Genomic DNA, 24,674 nt, shown 5'->3' with positions numbered 1-24,674 from the left:
ATTTATTTTGATAACTTCTTATTATACTCAAAAATGTTTTTGTAGTTAATTAATATTGATGACTTTAATTTTAAACAACTTATCTCAGCCTTTATATCTTTAAACCTATTATCTTATCTTAAGTTCTCGATAAAGTGTAATTACTTAGAAACTACTCATTCAAACTTTGATTAAGATACATCAACGTTTTCAATACAAATATCCACAAATGATATACAATAAAAAGTGTGGTAAATATTTGATAAAGAAAAATTAACTATAAATAAAGTATGTATTGCCATATGATGCACAAAAATTTAAATATTTTAAAATATAGTCTTTAAGAACACTTTAAAATTTTAAAAATCACATTTTAAATAATAATACAAATTATTAATTATAGAAGCTATAAAATAGGTGAGCAAGATTGGTGTATTATTCTACGTAAGTATTACCAGCGCGGTGTATGCGAATACATTTTTTAGTGCTTAGGTCTGCACGTGAATTTAACGTAAAAATATATTATATATAACATTCTCGGAAACGTTGTGATTTCCAATAGTGCCGTAGAAGATAGACAACCATGCCTCTTATGCACATACAGTGAATGTTCATAATCTATACATAACATATCCATAGGTATAGGTGTAGATGATAACCTAATATATATATATATCAAATTATTTCTATGAATTAATTTTGAAAAGAATATTTTATTGGTATATACATTATACATACACGCATGTTTTTAATATATCAAACAAAGTGTATGAATCCGTTTATTATTTATAATAATTGTTAATATATTAATGTTTATAATTTACTAAATGAACTCACCTAAAATTATTATGAGCTATTAAAAGAAAATTATCAAGGTTGTGGGCAACAAGTACAATAATAAATTAATGAGTTAAGTTGTTTTTATTTTTTTTAAACGTTTGTTTAAAAATTTATAGTAACATAGCAACAGCGAGAGAGCAGATAAAAATGAAAATATAAGAACTACAATGCTATTGAGTGATAAGAAAGAAGATGGAAGAACATACGGCTTTTTAACAATATATTTTCAATATAAATACTGGTGACAGTTGAAACGTCTTCTTTGGAATTCATCTACATTTTTTGTATAGTACTATATTTGCAATAATAGAATGACAACACGGCGTCCTGGTTAGGCAATTTAGCTACACCAAGATCGTTGGTCCATCATTCCAGTAATAATATTATTTTAGTTACGATTCAGTATTTTTGAATTTGTAGATGATGAATGTTTTATTTTTCTATGATAAACAGCGGTGATCGTACAACACCCAGCTCAGTTTCAGCATACTGTACACTTGCAGTGTGCTATACCATAACAAAAGTGTATACTTATAGTTTATAGGTACTTTATACCATAAATCATAATATAATAATAGTAATGACAAACATTATTATAATAGATGTATTGTTGTATTGATCTTACACAAAATAATAATTATAGTAAAAAAATAAAATTGTACGTCACCAAAGCTGCTATACACCTATATACGTATATGTAGTATTATTATGGAAATATTATTATAGAAAATAAATTTGTCAAAATATATTGTCAATATAATTTATTATAAAATTCGGTTAAGGCAGGTAGGCTGAATAAAGATAAAGTAAAACAATAACGCTTTATTGGTGTCGATGTGTGATAAATGACAATTTATAAATCAGTCTATTATTATATTATATTATCGGATCGTTAACGATTATATTGTTTTCTCTTTTGTCTAATCGTGAGAAAATATAGCTAGACCAATCAGAATACTAACTGCGTTATTACAGTTTCCAGCATTATATTTTAGGGTTGATCGCCAAAATTATAACCCACTTTGCTAATCTCAAAATATTTATTTATATACGAAACATTGAAATTATTAGCATTAATCTATAAATAAATCACGATAAAATATTATATATATATATATATCACAAGTATATCTAAAACATTATCTAATGAAATACTCATTTGAATTGATGCACTGTTGAGAATCTTTATTTGTTGTAAACGTATTACTTATAACTAATATAGTCTTTAGGTGGCTCGATGAAAATAAGATACATAGATTATAATATAAATATTTAATACACACTACATAATACTAACTATGGTTGTAAAATATAATCTATATGTTATTATCTATAAATAGAGTGCTCAATGATAAAATTTAGGATAATAGTGGTGAAGATCACACACGTTTTTAATTTTTATATAATACTCGTAATAATATACACATTATAGTAAATTATATTATTGTATTACTCAATCACTTTCATTGATTTTTTTTAAGTACCTGGTGTAATTTTTATCAAACTTAGTGCTTCAATTATAGTAGGTATTCATCTTCATAATCGTTATAATAATAAAATCGTTGTTTGAAGGGCAAAAAATTAATTTACTCGTCAACTATAAGTACTTGTATGCTATAATATTATACTCGTATAATTTATTCTCAAATAAGATTTAATTTTTTTTTATTATTATCATTATTTTAGTTCATTATGATTGGTTACTGTTATTCCACTGTTTTAGCATGATTTTATAGACACATTGTTGTATTAGAAAAATACAATGCTTGACATATATATTATTAAAAGTTTCATTTATTCACAAGTTTCTGACTGTATTGTCAATACTTTTACAGGTCATTAAATATATCATGTTCATGTTTAAATATTTCAAAACAATTATCGTAATTGGCAAGTAAAAATTAATTGGTTCGTTCTGTAATCTTCTAACATTTAACTATATTATTTTTCTCAAAATTTATTTCACTACAAAATAATTTGAGTGGATAATTTAGAGACTTTTATTTAAAGTTTTTATTAATAAATTTACTTTAGTAACACTTTTTTTTACATTTTTTCTCTTATAACGAACTGAAACGAAAAAATCTAATAACGAGTTTACTTTTCCAATTACAAGTTTCCAGGCCATGTATTTTCGTGCAGATGTATATTCAAAAGACAACAATCCTACAAATTAATAATCAACTTATTAAAAAAGTTTTTGAACAGACATTCAAACTACAGTAAAAAATAAATAAAAATAGACTATATTATACAGGTACGCTTTATGTATTATTCTTACTGCTACTTATTTCTAAACTATACATTTTTTTAAATTTAAATAATTAACTTGTTTTGCTAAGTTTTATATAAAATAAAATATTAAAATATAATAGTTTAAACAACATTACATTTCAAACTTCTTAAATAAAATTATATTAATTATTTATCACAATACCCGTATTAAAAAAGGCTTTATATATTGTGTATGACGCCAATGATTAAATTTATTCTGGCATTGATTTAAACAATTTAATTCAATAATTTTTGTAATGGATCTCAGCAAATTATTTATACTATAATAAATTGTACATTTAACTAGTAAAAAATATGTTGTGCCTTTAAAATTTATCTTAAGAAAGTAAAATAAATAAGACAATATGAGAAAAGATAAATGATACTTGATATTAAAGTATATAGTTTTAAAATTTACATATTTCTTAAAACTGTATACTCTTTGTAAATTTATTATTAGTAATTATAAGATTAAAAGTTTTCTACAGTTTCTTAAGAAGGATTGAAAGGCTGTCAAATTGTCAAAATTATTGAGGTACATTTAAGAATCATCAACCAAAAACTTGTTAAATCTCATAACCAACCATACAGTTTTATGCTTAAAAAAAAAAAAAAAATTACTAGCACAAATTAATCGATAAAGATGCGTTTAATAGTGTCTTTATTTATTAATAAATATATATTTTTGCATTTATTATTATTTAGTGAACTTTTTTTTTATTATTTTTTTCAAAGTTTTCTGATACAATCATTTAAACTGAGGAATATACAATTGTAATTTTTTTACATTTCTTTAAACAGATAACATAAGTTGATAAATTTAACAGAGTACGATAACGAATTAACATTATAAAATAATGCTAAACATTTTACTGTTATGTAAAATATATTATATTTACAATGATATAAGGTTATAAGCTAATCTAAAATGTCACGCGTCGTGAGGTCGACCACGTTGAAGATTACATCTATAAGGATGGATTTTTAGCCCGAATTTGTTGAATTAAATGACGTAATATATCAATAAATACCTAGACTTTTGTAAGTTTCACCGAAAGTTTGCTTTAAATTCTTTACGTAAGTTTAATACAAATAAATAAAATACACACTCTAAAAACCTTTTAAGATGTGAAACTCTAACTTTGTTAAACTTGTCACCAAGTGGTCATTTGAAAATTTGTAGTTCGAGGTTTTGTGTTGCCAATTACATCAATCGAGAGTATCTGTACTGCGAAAGTCAAAGAACAAATAGAAACAATTACCTTAAACTTTATCTAAAGGTAAAACTTATATTATAGAAACTATTATCATTATCAAGTACTTAATAGATAATCAAAAAATGTAGGATTTCTCAAAAACAATTTATTTTTATTTAGACGTAAATAGTAGAATAGTTCATAAATGGAATCAAATAGATTATTTTTTTATTCGTTTTTAGTTTTTTACAATAAAAACAATGTTTAGTTTATTTCAATTTTAATGTGAGTTGAATTATTAAAACCAATTAATTAGTTCTCTTTAATTAATTTATAAAGTGGGTTTTATTTTTTTCATTGCATTTATTGTACATAAATATAAAATTAATATTGTAAAATAGTAAAACATCACATTAGGTGGTGATGTACCGTTTTCTAGTTAGCTACTTAATTTAATGATGAAGCTGATTCATATACCAAGTGTAATATTGTAATTATATATTTTTTTTAATGATTAAAATAACTACAATACTATTTTCTTTTTAAATATCTGAAATGTATCTTATAAATTAAATATATTGTCTGAAAAATATCAACAATTTATTTTTCGGTTTGTTCACAGAGAAGTTTGGGTGCGGTAGAAGAGCATCAGAGGATGCGCAACTACTTGTTGCGCATCGAGAGGGAAGGAGTCCAAAAGGTTAAAATGTTCGTAGTCATCACTGCGGCGTATGTGATCTTCTGGGGACCGCTATTTTTCGTAACGTTGGTACAACATCCGCTTTCCGGCAATCGTTCCGACTACGAGGTAAGCTGATTTAAATTTATTTTTTTTTTAATACTACGGCTGTGTCCGTGAATTTTGTGAGAGATCAAATCTCGTGTCACAGAATATGTCACATATATTATACTTAAAAGAAAAGATTGCTAATTTTATATTGAATCTCCGAACAATACTTCGTGATATACCTGACGCTGTCTGTATATATGTCCAAACGCTGTACGATTTAGACAATAGACATATTTATTTTAGAACGAATGATTCTGCAGATAGTTGTATTTGAGTACATTAAATCGCTAATATCGAAATAATCAGACAACCGACAGTATTAAATACTTTATGAGAATAATTAAAATAATCGTTGTTGTGCAGGTGATGTGAATTTTTTTAAATCTACACATTTGTATGTATTAATAAATAATAACAAAACATTGCGCTTACTTATAAAATTGATGTGACTTTTTGGATCACGTCGTTATACACTGTTACAATAATTATACTGTTAATATCCGTGTCATTTGTTCCAAGTATGAATATTTGGAAAAGAACGGGTTAGAATTTTCAATAATATTGTTTTTTTAGGTTTTTATTTAATTCATATATTATGGCATGCCGCTCAAACAGACCCTTTTTAAGTATATAGATTGCGATTCAAACGACCCTTTTTACGGTCAACATGCATTTTGGCCATTTTTTTCCCCCTTAAATTTGCTTTACCTTTATTAAACAATAATAAATACAATATTTCAACTATGTAATATAAAAATTAAAATTAATTTATGAAATATTATTTTATATATAATCAATAATATTTCGTTCATGAGCAGCGTCTTCTAACAACGCATAAAAAACCATCCCCACTACGCCCCTCTATCGTCTATGCACCATTGGCGCGAGACTCGCTGTCGTATTGTTATTACTATATAATTTATAATTATATAGTATAAAAATACATGTATATCCTTCCCCTATCACTCGTTTGAGACGCGAACCACACGTCACATTCCGTAAAACAACATTATGTATTTTTATAAAATATAATACATGGTACATCAGTACACATACATTAGTAGTTGTATATATTAAATGTGAGCTGTATAATTTTGTGAGATGATATTGAGACTAAAACTATACCTGAACAACTGTAATACCGTTATATTATAGATTTATAATCTAAAAACATTTTTGACAAAGATAAATGATGAACCCACACTTCCGAACAACGATTAATTAAAAAAAAAAATTTAAAAAAAAATACTTTATTAAAATAAACGAATTCATATGATCTTCATAAATAACATTTCCGTTTTAATAATAGTACAGGTATTCTGTTTTTAAATACTGTAATATATTTATATTGTTATGCCACACATACGTACAGTTATATGTCGTGAAAAATAATTCATTATATTTATTTCCGAAATGAAACATTTGAGTCTATTTGAGTTTTTTTTTTTATTATTAATTATGAATCAAATTCGGTTTCGGTAACTGAGTCATTTTCACTACATAATTTATTGGATTATGATTCCCGGTAAGATGAAAATAAATACACTAGAGTCTAGTATATATATATATATATTTGAAACACAACACACGTATAAAATCAAATTTTCGCCAAGACAAATTGTAAAGTGTAAAGCACGATATATTGATATACCATCATAAACGTTCAATTTATTATTATTATAACGTATAGAACCATGTTATAAATTCGCAATGCGCTATTGACGTACTGAAACTAAACTAAATTTCCCCCAAGAATATTAGAGGTTAGGAAATCTCAAGAGAGTGATTCGCATCTTATACAGTATACTTATAATATGTTCATAAAACTATGGATAACTCGTTGTTTTCAAAAAGAGAAAAATCAATCATTTCGAATTGGTTTTAATAAATATTACTACACATATCATGGATGTGTATATAAATATTTAATGATAATAGATAATAATAATATAATTCTATAGGTGTACAATATAATATTGTGAACGTTGGAAAATAGCTAAAATATTTATTTCACCGGCCATTTTGAATTTTATATTTTTATAGGACGTATGATATTAAATTTGCCCTAAAATATCGTATTCTCGTAATAATAATATGTTCGTTCACTTACAAATATTTGTAATTCGTACAGACTACTCTCTGTTGCTCAAATTTTCTTGATAATTCTAAATTTGTTATGTCTCTGTGAAAACAAATAAAACCAACAATTTAGATTCATCCCAAGAATCCAAGAAAAATCTGTACAAGGCTATGGAATTAAAAATATTGATAATTTCTTATGTATATATTATATAATAATTATAGCAATAATAATAATAATAGGTAATATTCGAAGCTGTGCATTTAATAATTCAATACGATAAGAATTTTTTAATATTATGCTAAATTATTATATTTTTTTGAGCAAAACAAAAAAATTATAAAAATACAATTTTTTAACAAAGGTCATTTTTATAATGATAATAAGACAAATTAGTTTGCATTATAATTATAATTATTATATTATTATATATTTATAATTTATTGCATTAATACTTATTTGATTATAAACAAAAAAATCTATTATATTATGTAATTTTTTTTATCAAGATTTTTTTTTATTTAAAGAAAAGTTCTATTATACCTAAATCGATAAATTATAACAATTTTAAAACATTTTTTTCTCACAAATAAAAATTAATAGAAATATTGGAATCAAAACTTTTACGAAAAAAAAAAATCGTTGACTATTGGCCAATAATATTAATATGGGTGGCATCTGTAAATTATCCAAAAAAAACTAGAACATTTATTAAAAAAATATATGAAAAAAGTAATAGTGTAATGTTTTAATATAATATAATGCAAAATCCTCGAGAATAATAATATGCAAAATATAATAGTTTGCAATAATAAAAATAGTTGTACGTGGTATAGTGTACTATAATCGTTGTACCGCAGATTAAATTATTTTAAAATTACTGTTTTATTTAATCTGTAGTATGACAATGAATTTTAATATGAAAAACAATATTGCCGATGAAACAAAGAAAAACAAACTCAAAAATAACAATAATTATTATTATGATAATATACAAAATACAACTAGCTGCTCCTGTACGGTGTTGCCCGTGACAAATTTAATGATGCTAGTGAGCTCAATTAAACATAAAAAACAAGTTGAAAATTACGTACAGTTATAATAATAATTTATTTATTTTATTTTACCAATGGCAACCCTTACAATAACAAAATAATCGTTTTTCGTTAGCCGACTAATCCTTTGTGCAAACCCCTACTTAAAACGCAAAATTTTAAAATTTTGCTTCGAGATGCTCATTATCGGTTATGAGATTATCTACATTTACCAAGTCTAGTGCACATAATTGTGCACATTAGCGTCACCGACAATAGTTAATACGATACCGTGGCCGTACTGTTGTTGCTGCAGGTGACGCTGCACGTGGCCAATGGCCATTCGTTCGTCAACGCCATGCTGTTCCTGGTGCTGCACAGGGGACTCCGGCAGGCGGCCGCCGACGCTTGCTGCACCAGCATGTCCATGGTGGCCAGGTGGCTGACGGCCGGGTGGTCGCCGGAACCGTACACGCTGGACGCATCGTTGCCGGGCATGTCGCCTGAGCCCGTGTTGGCCGCTCCACCGCCACCGCCGCCCTCCAGTCTGCCGGCGTACACTATTCGGCATACTTCGATGAGAGTGAGTCATATAGTTTATGCGCACGACGTACAGAACAATATTACAACAATATTATATTATATAAGTAAAATATTATGCAAACTCGGTCTGACGATTTTTACCGATAGAACATAATAAAATCGACAATATTCATAATTTTATAATAATAAATAACCTACATAGTATTATATCTTATTGTAGACGAGCAATTTGATGTTAAAATTTCATTTAACAACGAGAAAAATGAATTCTTTCAATTTTTTCAAAACTATGTTTAATAACTTTTTGAGGATAATGAGAATATTCCACTCGTTGTGGCCTCTGTTTCGTGGGTAATGCTAAATGGATAAATAGCTCTCATTGTTCTCAAAAATATTATAACTAAGTCCTAATAATATGAACACGATCCTTCTTTTATTCGATCAGAGTTTAAATATCAATAGCTTTTGTCTTAAATATATAGGGCCTGATATTACAATCACCCTTGTCCATTATTATATTATATTATTGAGATTATCGCCGTAGTTATTGCAAGAGTTTGGCATGATATGGTGTTGTGAGGAAAAAAATCAAGACGATTTGTTCAGTGTGTATACTTGTTGTACTTTGTCACATTGACCTCGTTTATAACTGGCGTGTAATTGATTTTCTCGGGGTGGCCATAATAGGAGGGGGGAGAATTATTGAATCCAGGAAGAAAAATTTTTTCGGTATCTAAAAGCTGAACAATTTTTCATTTTATTTTATATACTCCATCCGTGTACGTAATGTACATATTACTTTATTATATTATCATGCATTTTTCTATATTTTTGTAATTAATATGTCGTATAAAAAGTCAAGTATAAATTAATAATATTTTTTTTACAATATTAACCTAAGACAAAAAAAAATAGAACACCTACACTAGGCAGTATGCTTATAACTCTGTGCATATTAATATATTATCATCAGTTAATTATTTTTTATAGTTTATGTATATATTATGAACAACATTTTTTTATATTTTAATCACTTACAACGGCGGACCACGGAGCTTAGAACATAATATGTCCCCGATGGTTGACCTATACCCTAAGACTGCTTCAATATTTTATTACTTATAATATATCGTAAGACCGTGAGAGGAGTTTTAATGCTCAACATTTATTTCAGTAACAGCCCCTTGGAATGAATATATTTTTAATATTATCAATTAAAACAGTATAATAAAATAGCACAATTTCAAATAACCGATCAAAGCGTTTCGTCAAACAACGATTATCTGCTGTAGATATTAATGATGTTATATACTTTGCGTACTACTATTTCATTCGTCTCGATTTTCATAAAAAATATAATATTATGTATTTGTCGTGCGATGATGGTCGGTGGTCGCAGAAACAGATAATGACAGCTATGAATGAATGGACTTAAAAAAACATACGCTTTTATAAAATATATTATTATAATATTAAAGTAAAAACGTATTGCGGTCGAACGGTGAAACGTTTGAAATTGCTTTCGTCCAATTTTAAAGAGTCTAATACTTGACCTTAACCAATCGTTGCTCACATTTCTCGGCAGACCAGTTTTACTCATTCTCCTGATAAACTTATGTATACATATTATTTAAACAATATTAAATATCAGTAATATCACATACCTCGTGCAAATATAAATATAATATACCTTAGCTCCACAATGTATCGGTACGCAGTGTACGGTCAATATGCGGTGGATATTGAATTTGAAAATGGATCCAGTGACGCGTGGCGAGAGATCCAGCTTTCACGTATATATTATTATGTACTTATTTTACTATATTTGCTGTTATAATATCATAGTATTATCATCCGCAAAATTTTCACTTTATCGTCTTACTTACCTCCCCACTCATACATATACAACATAATAATACGGTGTATGGTATACCACGAACTGTAGAGCTGTATAATCTATAACCACTGGAAAAGTTCATAGCAGAAACTCTAACATGTTTATCACTAGCCATGTAGTATAGTTTATTTTTTGTACGCGATACTACATATTGATATATTATGCTAACACAACTCCAGAGACTGAGACCTTCAAAGAATCATTTCAATTTCACTTGACTATAGAATAATAATAACCCACACATTATTTGTCTGAATATTGTTTGTTTCAAAATATATATATTATAGTTTACTCAAATAACATCTCTGCGTGTATCAGAGATAAACAAATCTGTGCATGGATATAAAAGTTACATTAATTTATAATGTTACTCAATATTAATTGTTATTTCGCTATAGAGTTCTTATAGCTTTTTACAAGAACATTTTCAACCAAAATGTATACGAAGAATAACGTATTTAAAATTTAAAAAAGTCGTTTTCCTATCATAATGATAATTTATATAAACATAATATTATTAATATTACATTTTCTAGATTTATCTCCTAAAATCATTAAGTACCAGTTTTATGTGGAATTTGTGATGTTTAAATTTGTTAAGATTATTATAATACGAATATTTTCGGATATTTCAAACAAATCTGATGACTAAATTTAAAATATCTTTCATAAATAATATGTTAGATAAGCACTAACACACACATATTCTAAAGGATATTTATAACATTTTCTTGAAGGGATGAAAAATTAAATTTTTGATTGTCTATTTTATTTAAAGATACGAATAATAAAATTACAAAGGTAAAAATTTTTTAAATGTTCCTATAATATTATTGGATAATGTCTTCTTGTAAGGAAAAGTTATTGATAAACAGTTATTTTCTTCTTCTTTATGACATGCGATAAAATAATCTTATGATACGAATTTAACACGTTTATTTCATAGCATTATGTACAAAATTAACTATAAAAAATAGCATCATCTGATATTTTAGTTATTATTTTTTCTATTATTCAATATCGCATTAAAACCGTAGTATCGCAACTATCACAAATCTAATCAATGTTACTTAAATAATTAATTAATAAAATAAAAAGCTGTATTATATTATATTAATTTAAGTATTGATACTTACAAAAGTTTTTTAAAAAAAGGGGGGTTAAAAGAATATCCATATCACTCACTATTAATATACCTCCACATGTACATCTATGTGTATTGTCGGGTAATACACATATTATCTATCATATAAATAAAATGTGATAAATGGATATATGTATAGCGGCCATCCTTGTGTAATTTGTCCGGTGCGTCGTCTTCACATTGCGGTGACAAATAAATTCGTGGAATTTCAATTTGACCAAACACAGTACCTATATATACCTTCTACATTAATTAACAACTGATTATAATCAAAAGGCCCGTCCGTTGCCCCGTGGTGTTTATAAAATGCATGATGTTTTTTATGCACAAACACATATATTTTAACTAAAACAAAAAATTTATTTTTTTAATTAACCAGCACTGACCTGCTGATCCACCCACGTATGGCCTAATTTTATTATATCCGTGGGTTTTCGTAAATTAGCATTTACATTTTGTATAAAAGTAATAAGCTACCTTTCAATATATTGTGCAAAAGACAATTTTCACAGGAATCATAATATTTTCATTATTTAAAAAAACTAGTATTATAAACGAGCTTGTGTAAAATAACTGTGTACAAATTTCATCAAAATCAAATAAAACAGATGATGAAAAAAATGATATACTTATTGGAATATTATAATCCAAGGCAAAACATAATTTACAGTTAAACAACTGTCGATGAAAGTAAATATTGTATTTCTTTAAAATTGTTCACATTTGTGAAAATATACTATATAGCAACGGATATAATATTATAGATATGTATAATATTATAATACATATTATGAAAAAATAAAAATACCAAATACATAAAATAAATATATGTTTGTAATATATTTGCTCACTCTAAAAGAAAATTACCTTTATATATCCAACCAGTAACCTTTGATGCTCATTTTTTTATCTTTTACATAAGTCTTTATTTTTGCAGTGTATTATTATTTAAAATTGCTTATACTACTTATTGTACTCATTGCATTTTATGAATATATACTTGTTGCTTTTGATTTTGATTTTTATAGAAAATCGTAAAATGTATTTTTGTTTAAGTTTCTCTTTTCAAATTATATTGGATTTTTAACATCCTAGTCTTGTCAAAAACAGCTGAATCAATCATAATATATAATATTATTTATAATGATGTAAATACCCTAACATTTGTAATATAAAATGTCGAGTATATATTAGGTTAATACAAAACGGGTTTTAACATTTTTATGTCGAAAATAATAAGAATTTTAATTTCTCAAATTTCACAAACAGCAGTGGCGAAGCGTCATAGGAGACAATGAGACAACGTCTACCCACTAAGAAATTAGAACACAGGACAAATAATTTTGTTTTATAAAATATTTACAAATTTTAACATCAATTATATTTTAAAAATGATATATGTTTTAATATTTGTTAAAATTGGTTTTTCGTTGTACAGTTATAGTCTTTGGGAATTATTAAAATAGATTAGATGCGCGCAATACGGCCATGCGGGTCATTGCAAGTATTATATCAAAGAGACGTTACGATGTAACGTCTCCCAATTATGGGCGTGCGGATACAGGGGGGATTTTAATGTAAGTGGGGTTTACTATCTTGGCTATGAGACACGTTTCGCTATTCGGATTTCCTCAATTATCGACATCGCCATCGCGTTGTCACGCCATCGTCCCCTGTAAATCGCTATTGCTGATAACCGATAGGTACCTACGTGTTTCTTAATATTGTTGTTTTTATATTATAGTTTGTCCTCGTGGTTGATGATTTAATTCATGTCATTTTGAACGATGGAATTATTAATTACTCCATACGAAAAAATGTATTATCGAATAGGCAAAATAAAAAGAGAGGAATCCAAGCGTATTAGTGTTATTTTATTCAATGTCTCCCCAACTAAAAACTTAAGCTTCGCCACTGACAATGAGTGTTATACTATATACTATTAAATACTATTGTTTTATTTTATATGAAAATAAAATAACCACAATAATAAATAAAAAAATACTACCAATCGTATAAACAATAATTGAATAGAAATTTTAGACGTTCTGACGAAGTTTCTGAAATTCGATTCCAAGATTTTCAAAATAGGTTTGGTTCTTTACTGTTTTAGGTTCTAGTCCCAGTGGAGTCACTATCTATAACTTGTGATAACTATGTTTAAAATAATATCTTTTAGTGGTTAAAAATTGTAACTATCGACCACACAATATAATTGAACATAACTTTTCTCAAAATATTTTCAAGTATAGTTGCCTTCGTACCACATGGTAAAGCTTATAATGAATACGCCATATCACCACTGATGCACTGCAAATAACAATAGTATAATATTATTGTACAGTGATATCTCTAAATACCAGACACTCTCAGTTACTAAAACTTTGTCCACTATTTGGAGGAGCTTAGTTGGTAAAAAGTTTGATGTTTGTTCAGAAATTCAGAAATAAAAAGTAGACTAATTGGATATGTCAGTTACTTAGGGGTGTCCATGAGGAAAATTTTCACTGTAAAGCGGACTATTATATACCCGCATATTAAGTTGTCATCGTCTTATTTACGTATAACATACCAACATGTAAGTTTAATATAGTATCAATTTTGTGTGGTAAGCTTTTATTAGCAAACTTATCTTTCAACGTGTCGTCTCATTATATTTTTATGATATTATTTTAATTTTTAAATCATTTATAATTAAATGTGTAAAGTATTATTATATTTAAAAATACTTATAAAACTATTAAAGTTTGTTAATACGTAGCTAAAATAATAAAATCATCTGTTAAATTAATCTAAAAACTGGAACTGTTCAACGTTCATATAATTATATACAGTATTATATATTAGTATGTAAAATAAGACTAGAACGCCATTTGCGGGTAGTCCTGTTAATGTTTAGACAATATTATTATGACACTGTTACAGGGCCATTGATTTATTTTTTTGTTCGTATATGTTTCACAGACTCGGTCGATGAACCGTTTCCCGGCGGCACATCACCGAAGCCTGCACTACGACTACCATTCATCGCATCCCAACCTGCACGATATGGCGGGCATCAATATGGGCCGGTTGTACAACAGTCACGAGTACCTGCCGAACGATTACCGCCGATACAACCACTACTACCATCACCGGGAAACGCCGCCGTGCTCGTCGCCCGAATAATTTTATTTCGCGTCGTCATCATTGTCGTCGTCGTCTTTCCCGCGTGTTCGTCGTTCCTGTTTCGCGGCCTCCGAGCCGTCGTTACCCGAATAAATCGTAAAAATAAAATCCATAAAAAAAATCTTCCGAAATCATTCTTCCACGCGTGAGCGTCTAGGACTTAGGAGGCGGCTGTGGTAGCGGTGGCAGTTTCGGCGTGGGCGGGCAAGTGGGTCAGTCATATAGTGGGCCCGACTACGATGCCCTCGCATCCGACCGCCCACGGCTCGGTGGCGGATATCGAACAAATAACCGACCGGCCGGTGGCGAACCGAAAATCCGCTCGCAGAACGGCGTAGGCACACACTCGATTTATGTGCACACTATCGTAATTACTATTATATCGTCTTTATACGTCGTGCTGTTTCCGCGTATTCATAATACCGACGATGACCAATTCATTAGTAGGTACTTATATATAAATATTCGCGTTTCGTTCCGTGCGTTGGTTTTTTTCGGATTTATCTCACACGACGCATCGCCGCCCCGAACCTCCCACCACACCGCTACCCCCGCGTATCACTCTCAACCACTTTGGCCTACTTTTCGACAACTGTCGCCGTCGTCCCCGAAAATACCGCTCACCGGGCGTTCAGCCCGTTTTCGAATATATACGTTTTTGTGCTAGCACGTTCTCATCATTATTTTTTACTATATTATATAAAAAAATACCATTACCATTATTATTATTGTATGTCTATATTGTATCCATGATTTACGTTTTGTGAAACATCAAAGTAAAACATCTATATCTATATACACTTGAATCTAATCTATAAGCTTATTTTGTTTTTGATTTTCGACAAAGATCGATACGTTAGTGTAAGTATCTCCTATACCTATGAAGGTTTTCGACCGCCAAGACCCACCACACCAATACTCACCTGCGCCCTTTATACTACGTATATATATATATACACTACTCCCGGCGTCGGTCGAAAGTTTACCGGAGCTTTTCCGAAGCTTTTGACACAGTCGATGTTAAGAAAAAAGGTATATGTATAAGTAGAGACCTATTCCTAGAATACCGCATTACTTATATTTACAGGGTGTTCGGCCGAACACAATCACCCCTGTTAAAGGTACTGTTGTTCATGTCAATATGAAAATGCATCTGTTATGTATCCAGAGTGTAAGTCATAATTTAATATTGTCTAGAACGTTTAGAATATGCTGGACATTCCAGATTTAGAATATTATTTTCCTTCAACTATGTATTGAAAATTGAAATGCATCAACGTGCATTGTCGTATGGCGTATATCCTATATATATATATAGAGAGAGAGGGACATAATATAGTAACAGAAAAGTAGCAGTCCCGTTTTTTCTTTAATAATGTATTTATTCGAATTTTGTGTTTAAGCATTTTTAAATAAACTCAAAAACAACATTTTAAAATTCATTAATTTATTTTTATTACTCGAGGAGTGTTCTATGGTGATATAAACTTCAGTTTTTTAAACGAGAACTACCTTATTTTATTTTAAATTATTTTGTGGATAATTTATTGTTGTGAGCATTTCGTTGTAGGTACTTACTTAATTAATGTTTTCAGTATAAACTTTATACTAATAATCCTAAAAATGGTTTCACGAAAATAAAACATATACATAATAATAGATATTGTATTTATTATACTTTGACCATTTTTTACAAATTATTAATATTGGTAAATTAATATCAATCATATTACTATGGACATATGGAAAAAGTTAAATAACTTAGTAATTACTCGTTTGATTTTTGAATATTTATGAAATATTTTTGGTATTTACATCAACAATTAAAAAAAAAATAATCTTTTAAATTATTTAGTTTATAAAAAAAAAAAATTAAGATCTCAGATCTCATTTAAAAAACAGAAATTTATATCCACAGATGTCCCGTGGAGTAGCCTTTCTTAGTAATAAGTACAAAAGATTTCAATTATTGTAAAATATAATTTTTGAGTATATTTAATAATTTCAAAAATCAGAATTGGAATATTTAAAAGAAAAAATATGAGTAAGCTTGCTTTTTAAATCACCCTGTACAGTGTACAATATGGCATTATACCTGCTGCCACGCATTTATGGCCAACTTTTGAATAGTTCTGTGCTCGAAATTCTCCGAGAAACGCGAAACAACTAGGAAGAATACAATACCGATACCGACAAGTTCTGTTTGTATATTACGCGTATTACTGTAATACAACATACAGTACGACAGGCGTATACGATTCATGTGATTATGCGGACTCGACGATGGTGAAAAAACTCGTCGTGACTCTCCGCGTGACAATCGATTTGCGTAACGAAGGTAATGAACGTATAGGTTCATAATATATTATGTATTTATGTCTGTGTGTGTACACAACGTTTGCGGAAATCGCAATCAACGCCTCCCGAGGAACCAACCGATTTGCTGTTGCTGCTGCTTCTGCTCGATCATAATGGGTAGGTATATGTGTAGTATAAGAGTTAATCAAAATACTAGCTATGTTGTTCATGCTAATTCTAATTTATGACGTAACGCGTCGGTCGGGAAAATGCTGTTCGTTTTTTTTTCTTCGTGTTAGCCGAATATATTTGTATCATTTCCTCAATTTACGCCAAGACGATATTATGTGATTGTGTATAATATGCGTTAATGCGTTATTATCGATGTATTTCCCTGTTGGCATTACTTAAACCTACGCATTTCTGGGCGAAGAAAATCATCTCTGATTAATGTTTATAAACAGATTTATATATTATTAGCTCATGAGGTTATGTCCAATAGAGTAATAATGTAAAACATATTTTATCAATTCAAACAAAACTAAAACAAAATTAACCGTGAATTATAATTGCAATTTAAATTATGGAGTAGTTATTATTATAATTTATTTTTCAAACTATTTTTTTTTTTTTATAATCACAATTTCTTAATGTGCATTTAGTATCAGCTGATTTAATGTATATTAATTGAAATCTATCGATTAAAAATCCATGATAAAAATAAACTAAACATATCTATTATACAACTATTATTATAATATGGTCAAAGGTTAATCAAACAGTTTTTTTATTATATAAATTTAATCTATAATTTAAATTAAAAAAATACTTATTAAAAATATAGTTCTATATCGTCTTTAAAAATATTAACATTGAAAAAGTTTGGATAATTGTTCACAAATAATTCTAAAAAATACAGTCATTCTCTTAAAACTGATTAAAAATTATAATGATTCTAGTAACACCAATCCCGTGGTCAAACCTTAGTGATCATTTTAATTTCGTAGAATAATATAATTCATGATTTGTATAAATGTTTATCATTGCGCTATTGCGTTGTAATTTCACATTCGATCAGTACACCTTTATTACATAGACGCTGAACACCATGCAAACGTTATATTTGCAAATAGTATAACGTTAAGATAATTTTCTTTGTATTTAAGTAGAAAAGTACCTAATTCGAATACTTTGAAACAAATGTTGTATACCAACTTGACTTAGTGGCTCTAACTTTTTATGACAGAACATAAAACAATATTATTTTTATATTATTTCCTCTTTCGAAGAAACAAATTCTAAACATTTTAATCATAAAATTACTTTTTTATTTTTCTTTCATACAAACAATATCAAAATATCAAATTGTCTAGTCATAAATTGTAATATATTTTGTATTTAAAGTCTCGGTAATCTGACATAAGTATAATATGAGACCGAAGTATAGTCGAATTATTTTAATTTTCAAACAACGAATAAAAATCATGTAATATATTGTTGTCTTGCATATTATTATCATAAAAAATACATAAGTACTATAATTATTATTATTGTATTAAATCATACATTTTTTTTTAATTTTATTTATTTCCTGGGTATGAATATTCCTAAATGCATTGCCCTACAATTTTTTTAAATAAATTATCTATTTAATTGGTTTATTGTGATTGTTACTTGTATTGGTTTTATAAAAAATTTAGTAATTATGATTGAAAAATGTCCCCGGATTACTAGACGTAACAGATTATTACGTAGTCGATTAATCGAGACGCTTACACACGTTTCATTTCCTTAACTTTAAATATTTCTCATGTACGCATCTAGTTTAATCGTATATCCTTATTAGTAACATAGGCTTGTATAAAAAGTTGATTGCATTTTATTTCATACGTCATAAGGCGTAACGCTTTGAACTAAACATGTCTAGTCTTAGTACGTATAATATAATATATATATATATATATATGTATAATGTATACATATTATATTATATCTTATATAACAAAGAAAATCGGTATTAAATCAAATTTTTGTTTGTAAATTTTCAATCGAAATTATTATAAATATTTTATACTTAAGAATTCTAAAGGTCATCTTATACCTCACTTGTAAATAATATGATGTATATCCATGCCCGAAGAACCAATTCAATCATACTTTCTAAAAAGTGAGATGTGTACTTACTCATTACATTATTATTGTTATCATAAGTATTACAATAGTACATTTTATCATGCATTTATCAAATAATCAAATATACTGTATTTTTAAACAATGTTTATGACGAAGATTGTTTCGGTAAAAGTATTATGCAATTTTCATATTAAAATACACGAAATGTACATTAATTCAATGTCAAAACAAACGTGACGTATCGTTTATAATATGTTGATAAAATATTGAAGGTAAACACAATTTGTTTTTATTTTCCGGTCTTTCAAAGTCTCCGAGTATACATACTATACACATTGGGAATGCATTCGGTAGGTTCTTCAGAAAGCTACAAATTTCACGCATTATCGTAATCGAATAAATAATAATACAGTCGTTATCTCACGGCTTGCGTTCGATTGATTTTGGTCTAATGCTTTTAGCATTCTTACATTATTATATTATTATATATAGAGGGAGTACGTGTAAATCGATTGTCGCCACTGCAGGTCTGCTGCAGGAGACCACATCGATTGTATATATTATATTATATGTTTTTTACGTGAGTTTTGAGAGAAAATAATAATAATAATAAAAAAAATGTTCGCATAAAAAATAAAAAAATAGTGTAATAGACGGTCGGAAAAAAAAACACTGGCGACAGATGGACCGGGTTTTGATAAATGGAAGAAGAAGCACGGAAACGCTTTAAGGGTCCACCGCCGCCTGCAGTCACCTACAGCATCACCGTCTCTTGTTAGGGCCTTAAGGGTGTTTATGTTCAAACTATGATATCTGTCCACGGAGAACGAGGACGATGAGTGGGCGGAGATTGTGAAGAACAGAAGTACCTATATATATTATACATATATATAATAATAATAATACATCTCTTTTATAGGTATACAGAGTGATCCATTTCATAAAAACACTAATTATTTTCAGAAAAAATTAAAAGTTTTGGAAATATTTTGCTTACATAATCTTATAAGTCGTTAAAAATATATTTTTGCAAAAACAATTATATTTTTTATTATTACCATTTTTAAGTATTTAATTATTTTAAATAATAACATAATACATAAGTTTTAATTTTGTATTCCCAAGTAAAACATCAATTGGAGTATTTCAATGAACAAAAAAAAAAAAATTAAGGTAAGTAGCTTTTTAATAATAACTTTATAATTATTTAAACTTTAAAGTTTAAATGAGTGAATCAAGATTTTGTCGAATACCTATGTACCATTTCTCATCAATCTTTTCATCTAAACTTAAAATAACATAACTTATAAACTACGAATACTTATTCAAAATTCGTCTATCAAAGTACTAATTAAAATATATTTCTAAATACATTTTGTCATTAAACATTTATTTGTTTTTTTAATGACTTAAAGTTATGTGAAAAAAAATATTTTCAAAAACGTCAATAGTCTAGTAATAATTAGTACCTTTGTCATAAGCAAAAAAACAACAAAAAAAATAGTGTCTTAAAATTTAATGAATCACCTAGTAAAATAAAGTGTATACCTATAATAACTAATAATATTATATTTATCTTAAACCAGTAGTTTGTTTTATTTCAATAAATATATATTCCTGTTTTCCAGAATGGGATTCCATTTGTATACATGTATTAACAAATGCGGCATTTACAGTATCGGTATTGTTGATTTACAGTTGACTGTATTTTTAAATAATAGTTTTATTTTACAAGTCTTATATAAAAATAAATAATAATAAAGTAAGAAGTCGATATGTCAAACCTTCAAAAAGTTTAACTTTTATAGTTTTTTAAATAGGTAATTTTCCTCCACGATTACTGGGAAATCATAAAAAACGATTTTACGTAAATGCATTTTATCTATGTTGACATTAGTTTGAAAGAGAAAACAAATATTGCACTGACATCCCTTTGAACAGTGGCTTTCAACCAATGTGTCAACAAATAAGTCTAAATGTATCACTGAGTACGTTAAATGACATACAATGTATAAACATTTTTTACACGATTTACAAAAATGAATAAGTATAATTTATAATTTCTATGATGATTCTTTATTGACATAGGTATATAATTAATTTTTATGTTACATATATATATATATATTTTAAATTATAAATTACTAATTAAAGTTAATTATTAAATATTACCCATTATTCTTATTTTTTATTGTGTCGCAAACTATAAAATATTCTAATAGTGTGTCACTACAATAGAAAAGTTGAGAAACACTGCTCTTAAAAATGTTTATATTTATTATTTTTCCGGAAAAATGAATTCAAGTCACAACATAATTCTCCTTATATAATAAATAAATAAATAATAATTTATACTTCACAATTGAAAATATATTTTTTTCCGTGGCTTTGTGAGTATGTTTATTTTACGATTAATGTTTTATTTCAGAAATCACTCATGGTGTACCAGTGTTGAAAAAATAACCTTTAAATAAAATAATATGGCAAAATCAACAAGTCCTTTCATAATTTTATTTAATCATTTATCCAACATTTTTAACAAACAATTCGTTGGGGAAAATCTTCAGAAAATTAATTTTGTTTGTTTTTCAAATAATACAAAAAAAATTTTCGGAACAAATTATAATTGGACACATTTTAATCCCGAAATTTGATTACCAATTACCATACACCCTATACCCTATCTATTTAATAACAATATTGCAACTGTATGTAATTTATTAAACTGTAAATTATTGTAGATTTAACAATTTCTTGTGTGAAATTTGATTTTGAAAAATAAAAACAACTTAAAAATATGCATAGATATATTAATGCAAGACTCAGTTTTATAATTTTACGTCAAAATATTTTCAAAATGTATGTATTATTATTATTTATATGATGTATCATAATTCACCGGTCACTAAAAATTCAAGTGTTTAGTATTCGAATGTTGAGAATCGATTTTTAGTTTCTGTAAAAATATATATAAAGGATGATTCTTTTATCAAACAACATACGTTATTTCAAAAATAATTAATGTTTTGAAAATATTTTTTTACATAGTTTCAAATTGTTATAAAAACATCGTTTTTATTAAAAAATTATATTTTTTATCCTTATAATTTTTTAAGTTTTTTACTTTTTTGAATTACAACATAGATTTTTAATTTCATATTTCAGAGCAGAATAATTTTCTGAGTATTTTGATACATAAAATTCGAATTTAGGGTGAGTAGTTTATGAGTTATACTTATTTAAAGTTTATACAAGCGGAGTAGTGGACAAACATTTTGCGGGGTAACCCCGTACCACTCCACTCCGCGCTACTAAAATTTAAATACGTATAACTCATAAACTACTCTACCTAAATTCGATTTTTATGAAACAAAATACTCCGAAAATTATTCTGCTTTGGAATATGAAATTAAAAATCTAAACTAATAAAAAATATTTAAAAATAAATTTTTTTTAATAAAAACGATGTTTTTATAACAAATTGAAACTATGAAAAAAATATTTTTAAAACATTAATTTTTTTTGAAATAACGAGTGTTGTTTGATAAAATAATCACTCTGTATAATATAAATAACAGAAAAAGATGTAAAAAAAAATACCACAACGTCAAACAGCTTCCATGATCCGGACTTTGTGAATCACCATTTTGTAGAAAACGTACTAATTAATTGAGAATTAAAAATAAAAAGTAGTATGACTAATGTTTTTTTAATGATAAGAATATAATAGACTCATAATTATCGTTTTTTATTAATACATTATAATTAGCGTACGTATTCAAATGGTCTAGTAAATACTACAACAGTTTATAAGAATTTATGTTATAATTGGAAATTAATAGAATAAATTAACGATAAAAATTGAGTAATTCTATAATATAAAGAAATTAAAAACTAAAAGGTAGGTATCTGTTCTGATATACAATTGGAGTGTATCTTGTTATTCAGTTTATCTCAATATCTTATCACATATTTAAATTAGTATACTACATACTACATACTACAGTAATTTATATTACTATTAATAATACATGGTATAAAATAAATGTATTAGCTTAAAATAAATCTATATATTTTGAAAATTGTATTACATTAATAATTGGCAAAATATTACAATACTAAAGAATTATACTTGAAAATTTCAAGGCTCCACGAATTACAAACAACTAAAATTGTTATCCTCTGTTTGAATAACCAATCTTATCCAAATATGAACTTCAAAAGTTTATAAAATAATGTGCTTTTATATATTTTCGTTTCAAACAGACTACTTATAAGAGACTTTGTATTAAAATTTAAGCCTTATCTGTAAAAATGAAACTTTAATTTTTATTACTTTGAAAGGTAAAACAAAATCGAACACAAAAAATAGAATTGTTATACGTAATTAGGACTACGAGAATTAGGAATAAATAAATTACATTCATTAATTCTATTGATGTGATTTTCTTCTTGGGAGTAATCTCGTTAATAATACATTATTTTGCTTTGAACCTATTGAATACATTTAAAAAAAAAAAATCGCAAACATTTTTTCAAACACTAACCGTATAATATTAAGTATCCCTACATTTATATGAATAATGTCCTTATTTTATTGTTTATGTACATAAATGATATGACGTGTGCAGAACGTGTTTTTCACAAGATTGATCGGTACGCTATTATATTTATTACACACAATTCATTTATTTAACACAATATAACCAGAAAACGAGTCTCTGTCTTTTGCCTCTCAAAAAGTCAATATTTAATGTTGGTAATTTCTTGGATAAGTAGTATTTTTAATATCTCATTCTGTCTAATATCTCTAGTCCACACTCCACTTATATATTATTCGTGGATATGTATAGACGTTTGATTTCAATGCCTGTAACGAATACTGCCAACAGCACGACAGCAACGTGAACATCGTTTTTCATATTTTAATTTAATGTTTGAAAGCGTTATTTTTTCAAGCATCGTTTTTAAGTGACACACCGTCAGCCCACTATTTTTTCTTCATATCAACGACAATTCACAGCTTTGAGATTTTCAATTATATTATATGCTTGTTTTCAGCTTTGGTAAATCCTGAGAGTGGTGCGGATGATGTGGGTCACATGATACATCATTCTAAAAGATATACTTTGGGGCGATGACGGAATTCACTTAATCAAAAGTTAGAGTGACTCTCGAGTTATCCGCTTACCCCTGTAATTCTTACTACAAAGTGTGACTTTTTTTTCCTACGCACACTCTTTATATTGATTGATGTACCCAGAGGACATTTTTCCCACGTTGTTCCGTTTTAGACGT

The 24,674-nt window shown here is 27.3% G+C and overlaps 1 protein-coding gene across 4 annotated transcripts in view; it reads left to right on the top strand.

The window, feature by feature from the left end:
* The window catches only part of LOC113561286, a 104,538-nt gene extending 88,797 nt beyond the window's left edge, over positions 1-15,741 (top strand). For all 4 annotated transcript variants that reach the window (XM_026967612.1, XM_026967614.1, XM_026967615.1 and 1 more), the window contains 3 exons: positions 4,912-5,097; positions 8,510-8,776; positions 14,742-15,741. In XM_026967612.1, coding sequence (XP_026823413.1) covers positions 4,912-5,097; positions 8,510-8,776; positions 14,742-14,945 — 657 coding nt within the window. In that variant the 3' untranslated portion in view covers positions 14,946-15,741. The remainder of the gene's footprint in view (positions 1-4,911; positions 5,098-8,509; positions 8,777-14,741) is intronic.
* The last annotated feature ends 8,933 nt before the right edge of the window (positions 15,742-24,674 follow it).

The sequence above is a fragment of the Rhopalosiphum maidis genome, chromosome 1, assembly GCF_003676215.2.
Source record: "Rhopalosiphum maidis isolate BTI-1 chromosome 1, ASM367621v3, whole genome shotgun sequence".
NCBI classification, from domain to species: Eukaryota; Metazoa; Arthropoda; class Insecta; order Hemiptera; family Aphididae; genus Rhopalosiphum; species Rhopalosiphum maidis.
Note: the sequence above shows the minus strand (reverse complement) of the source record. Positions and strands in the feature narration are given on the sequence as shown.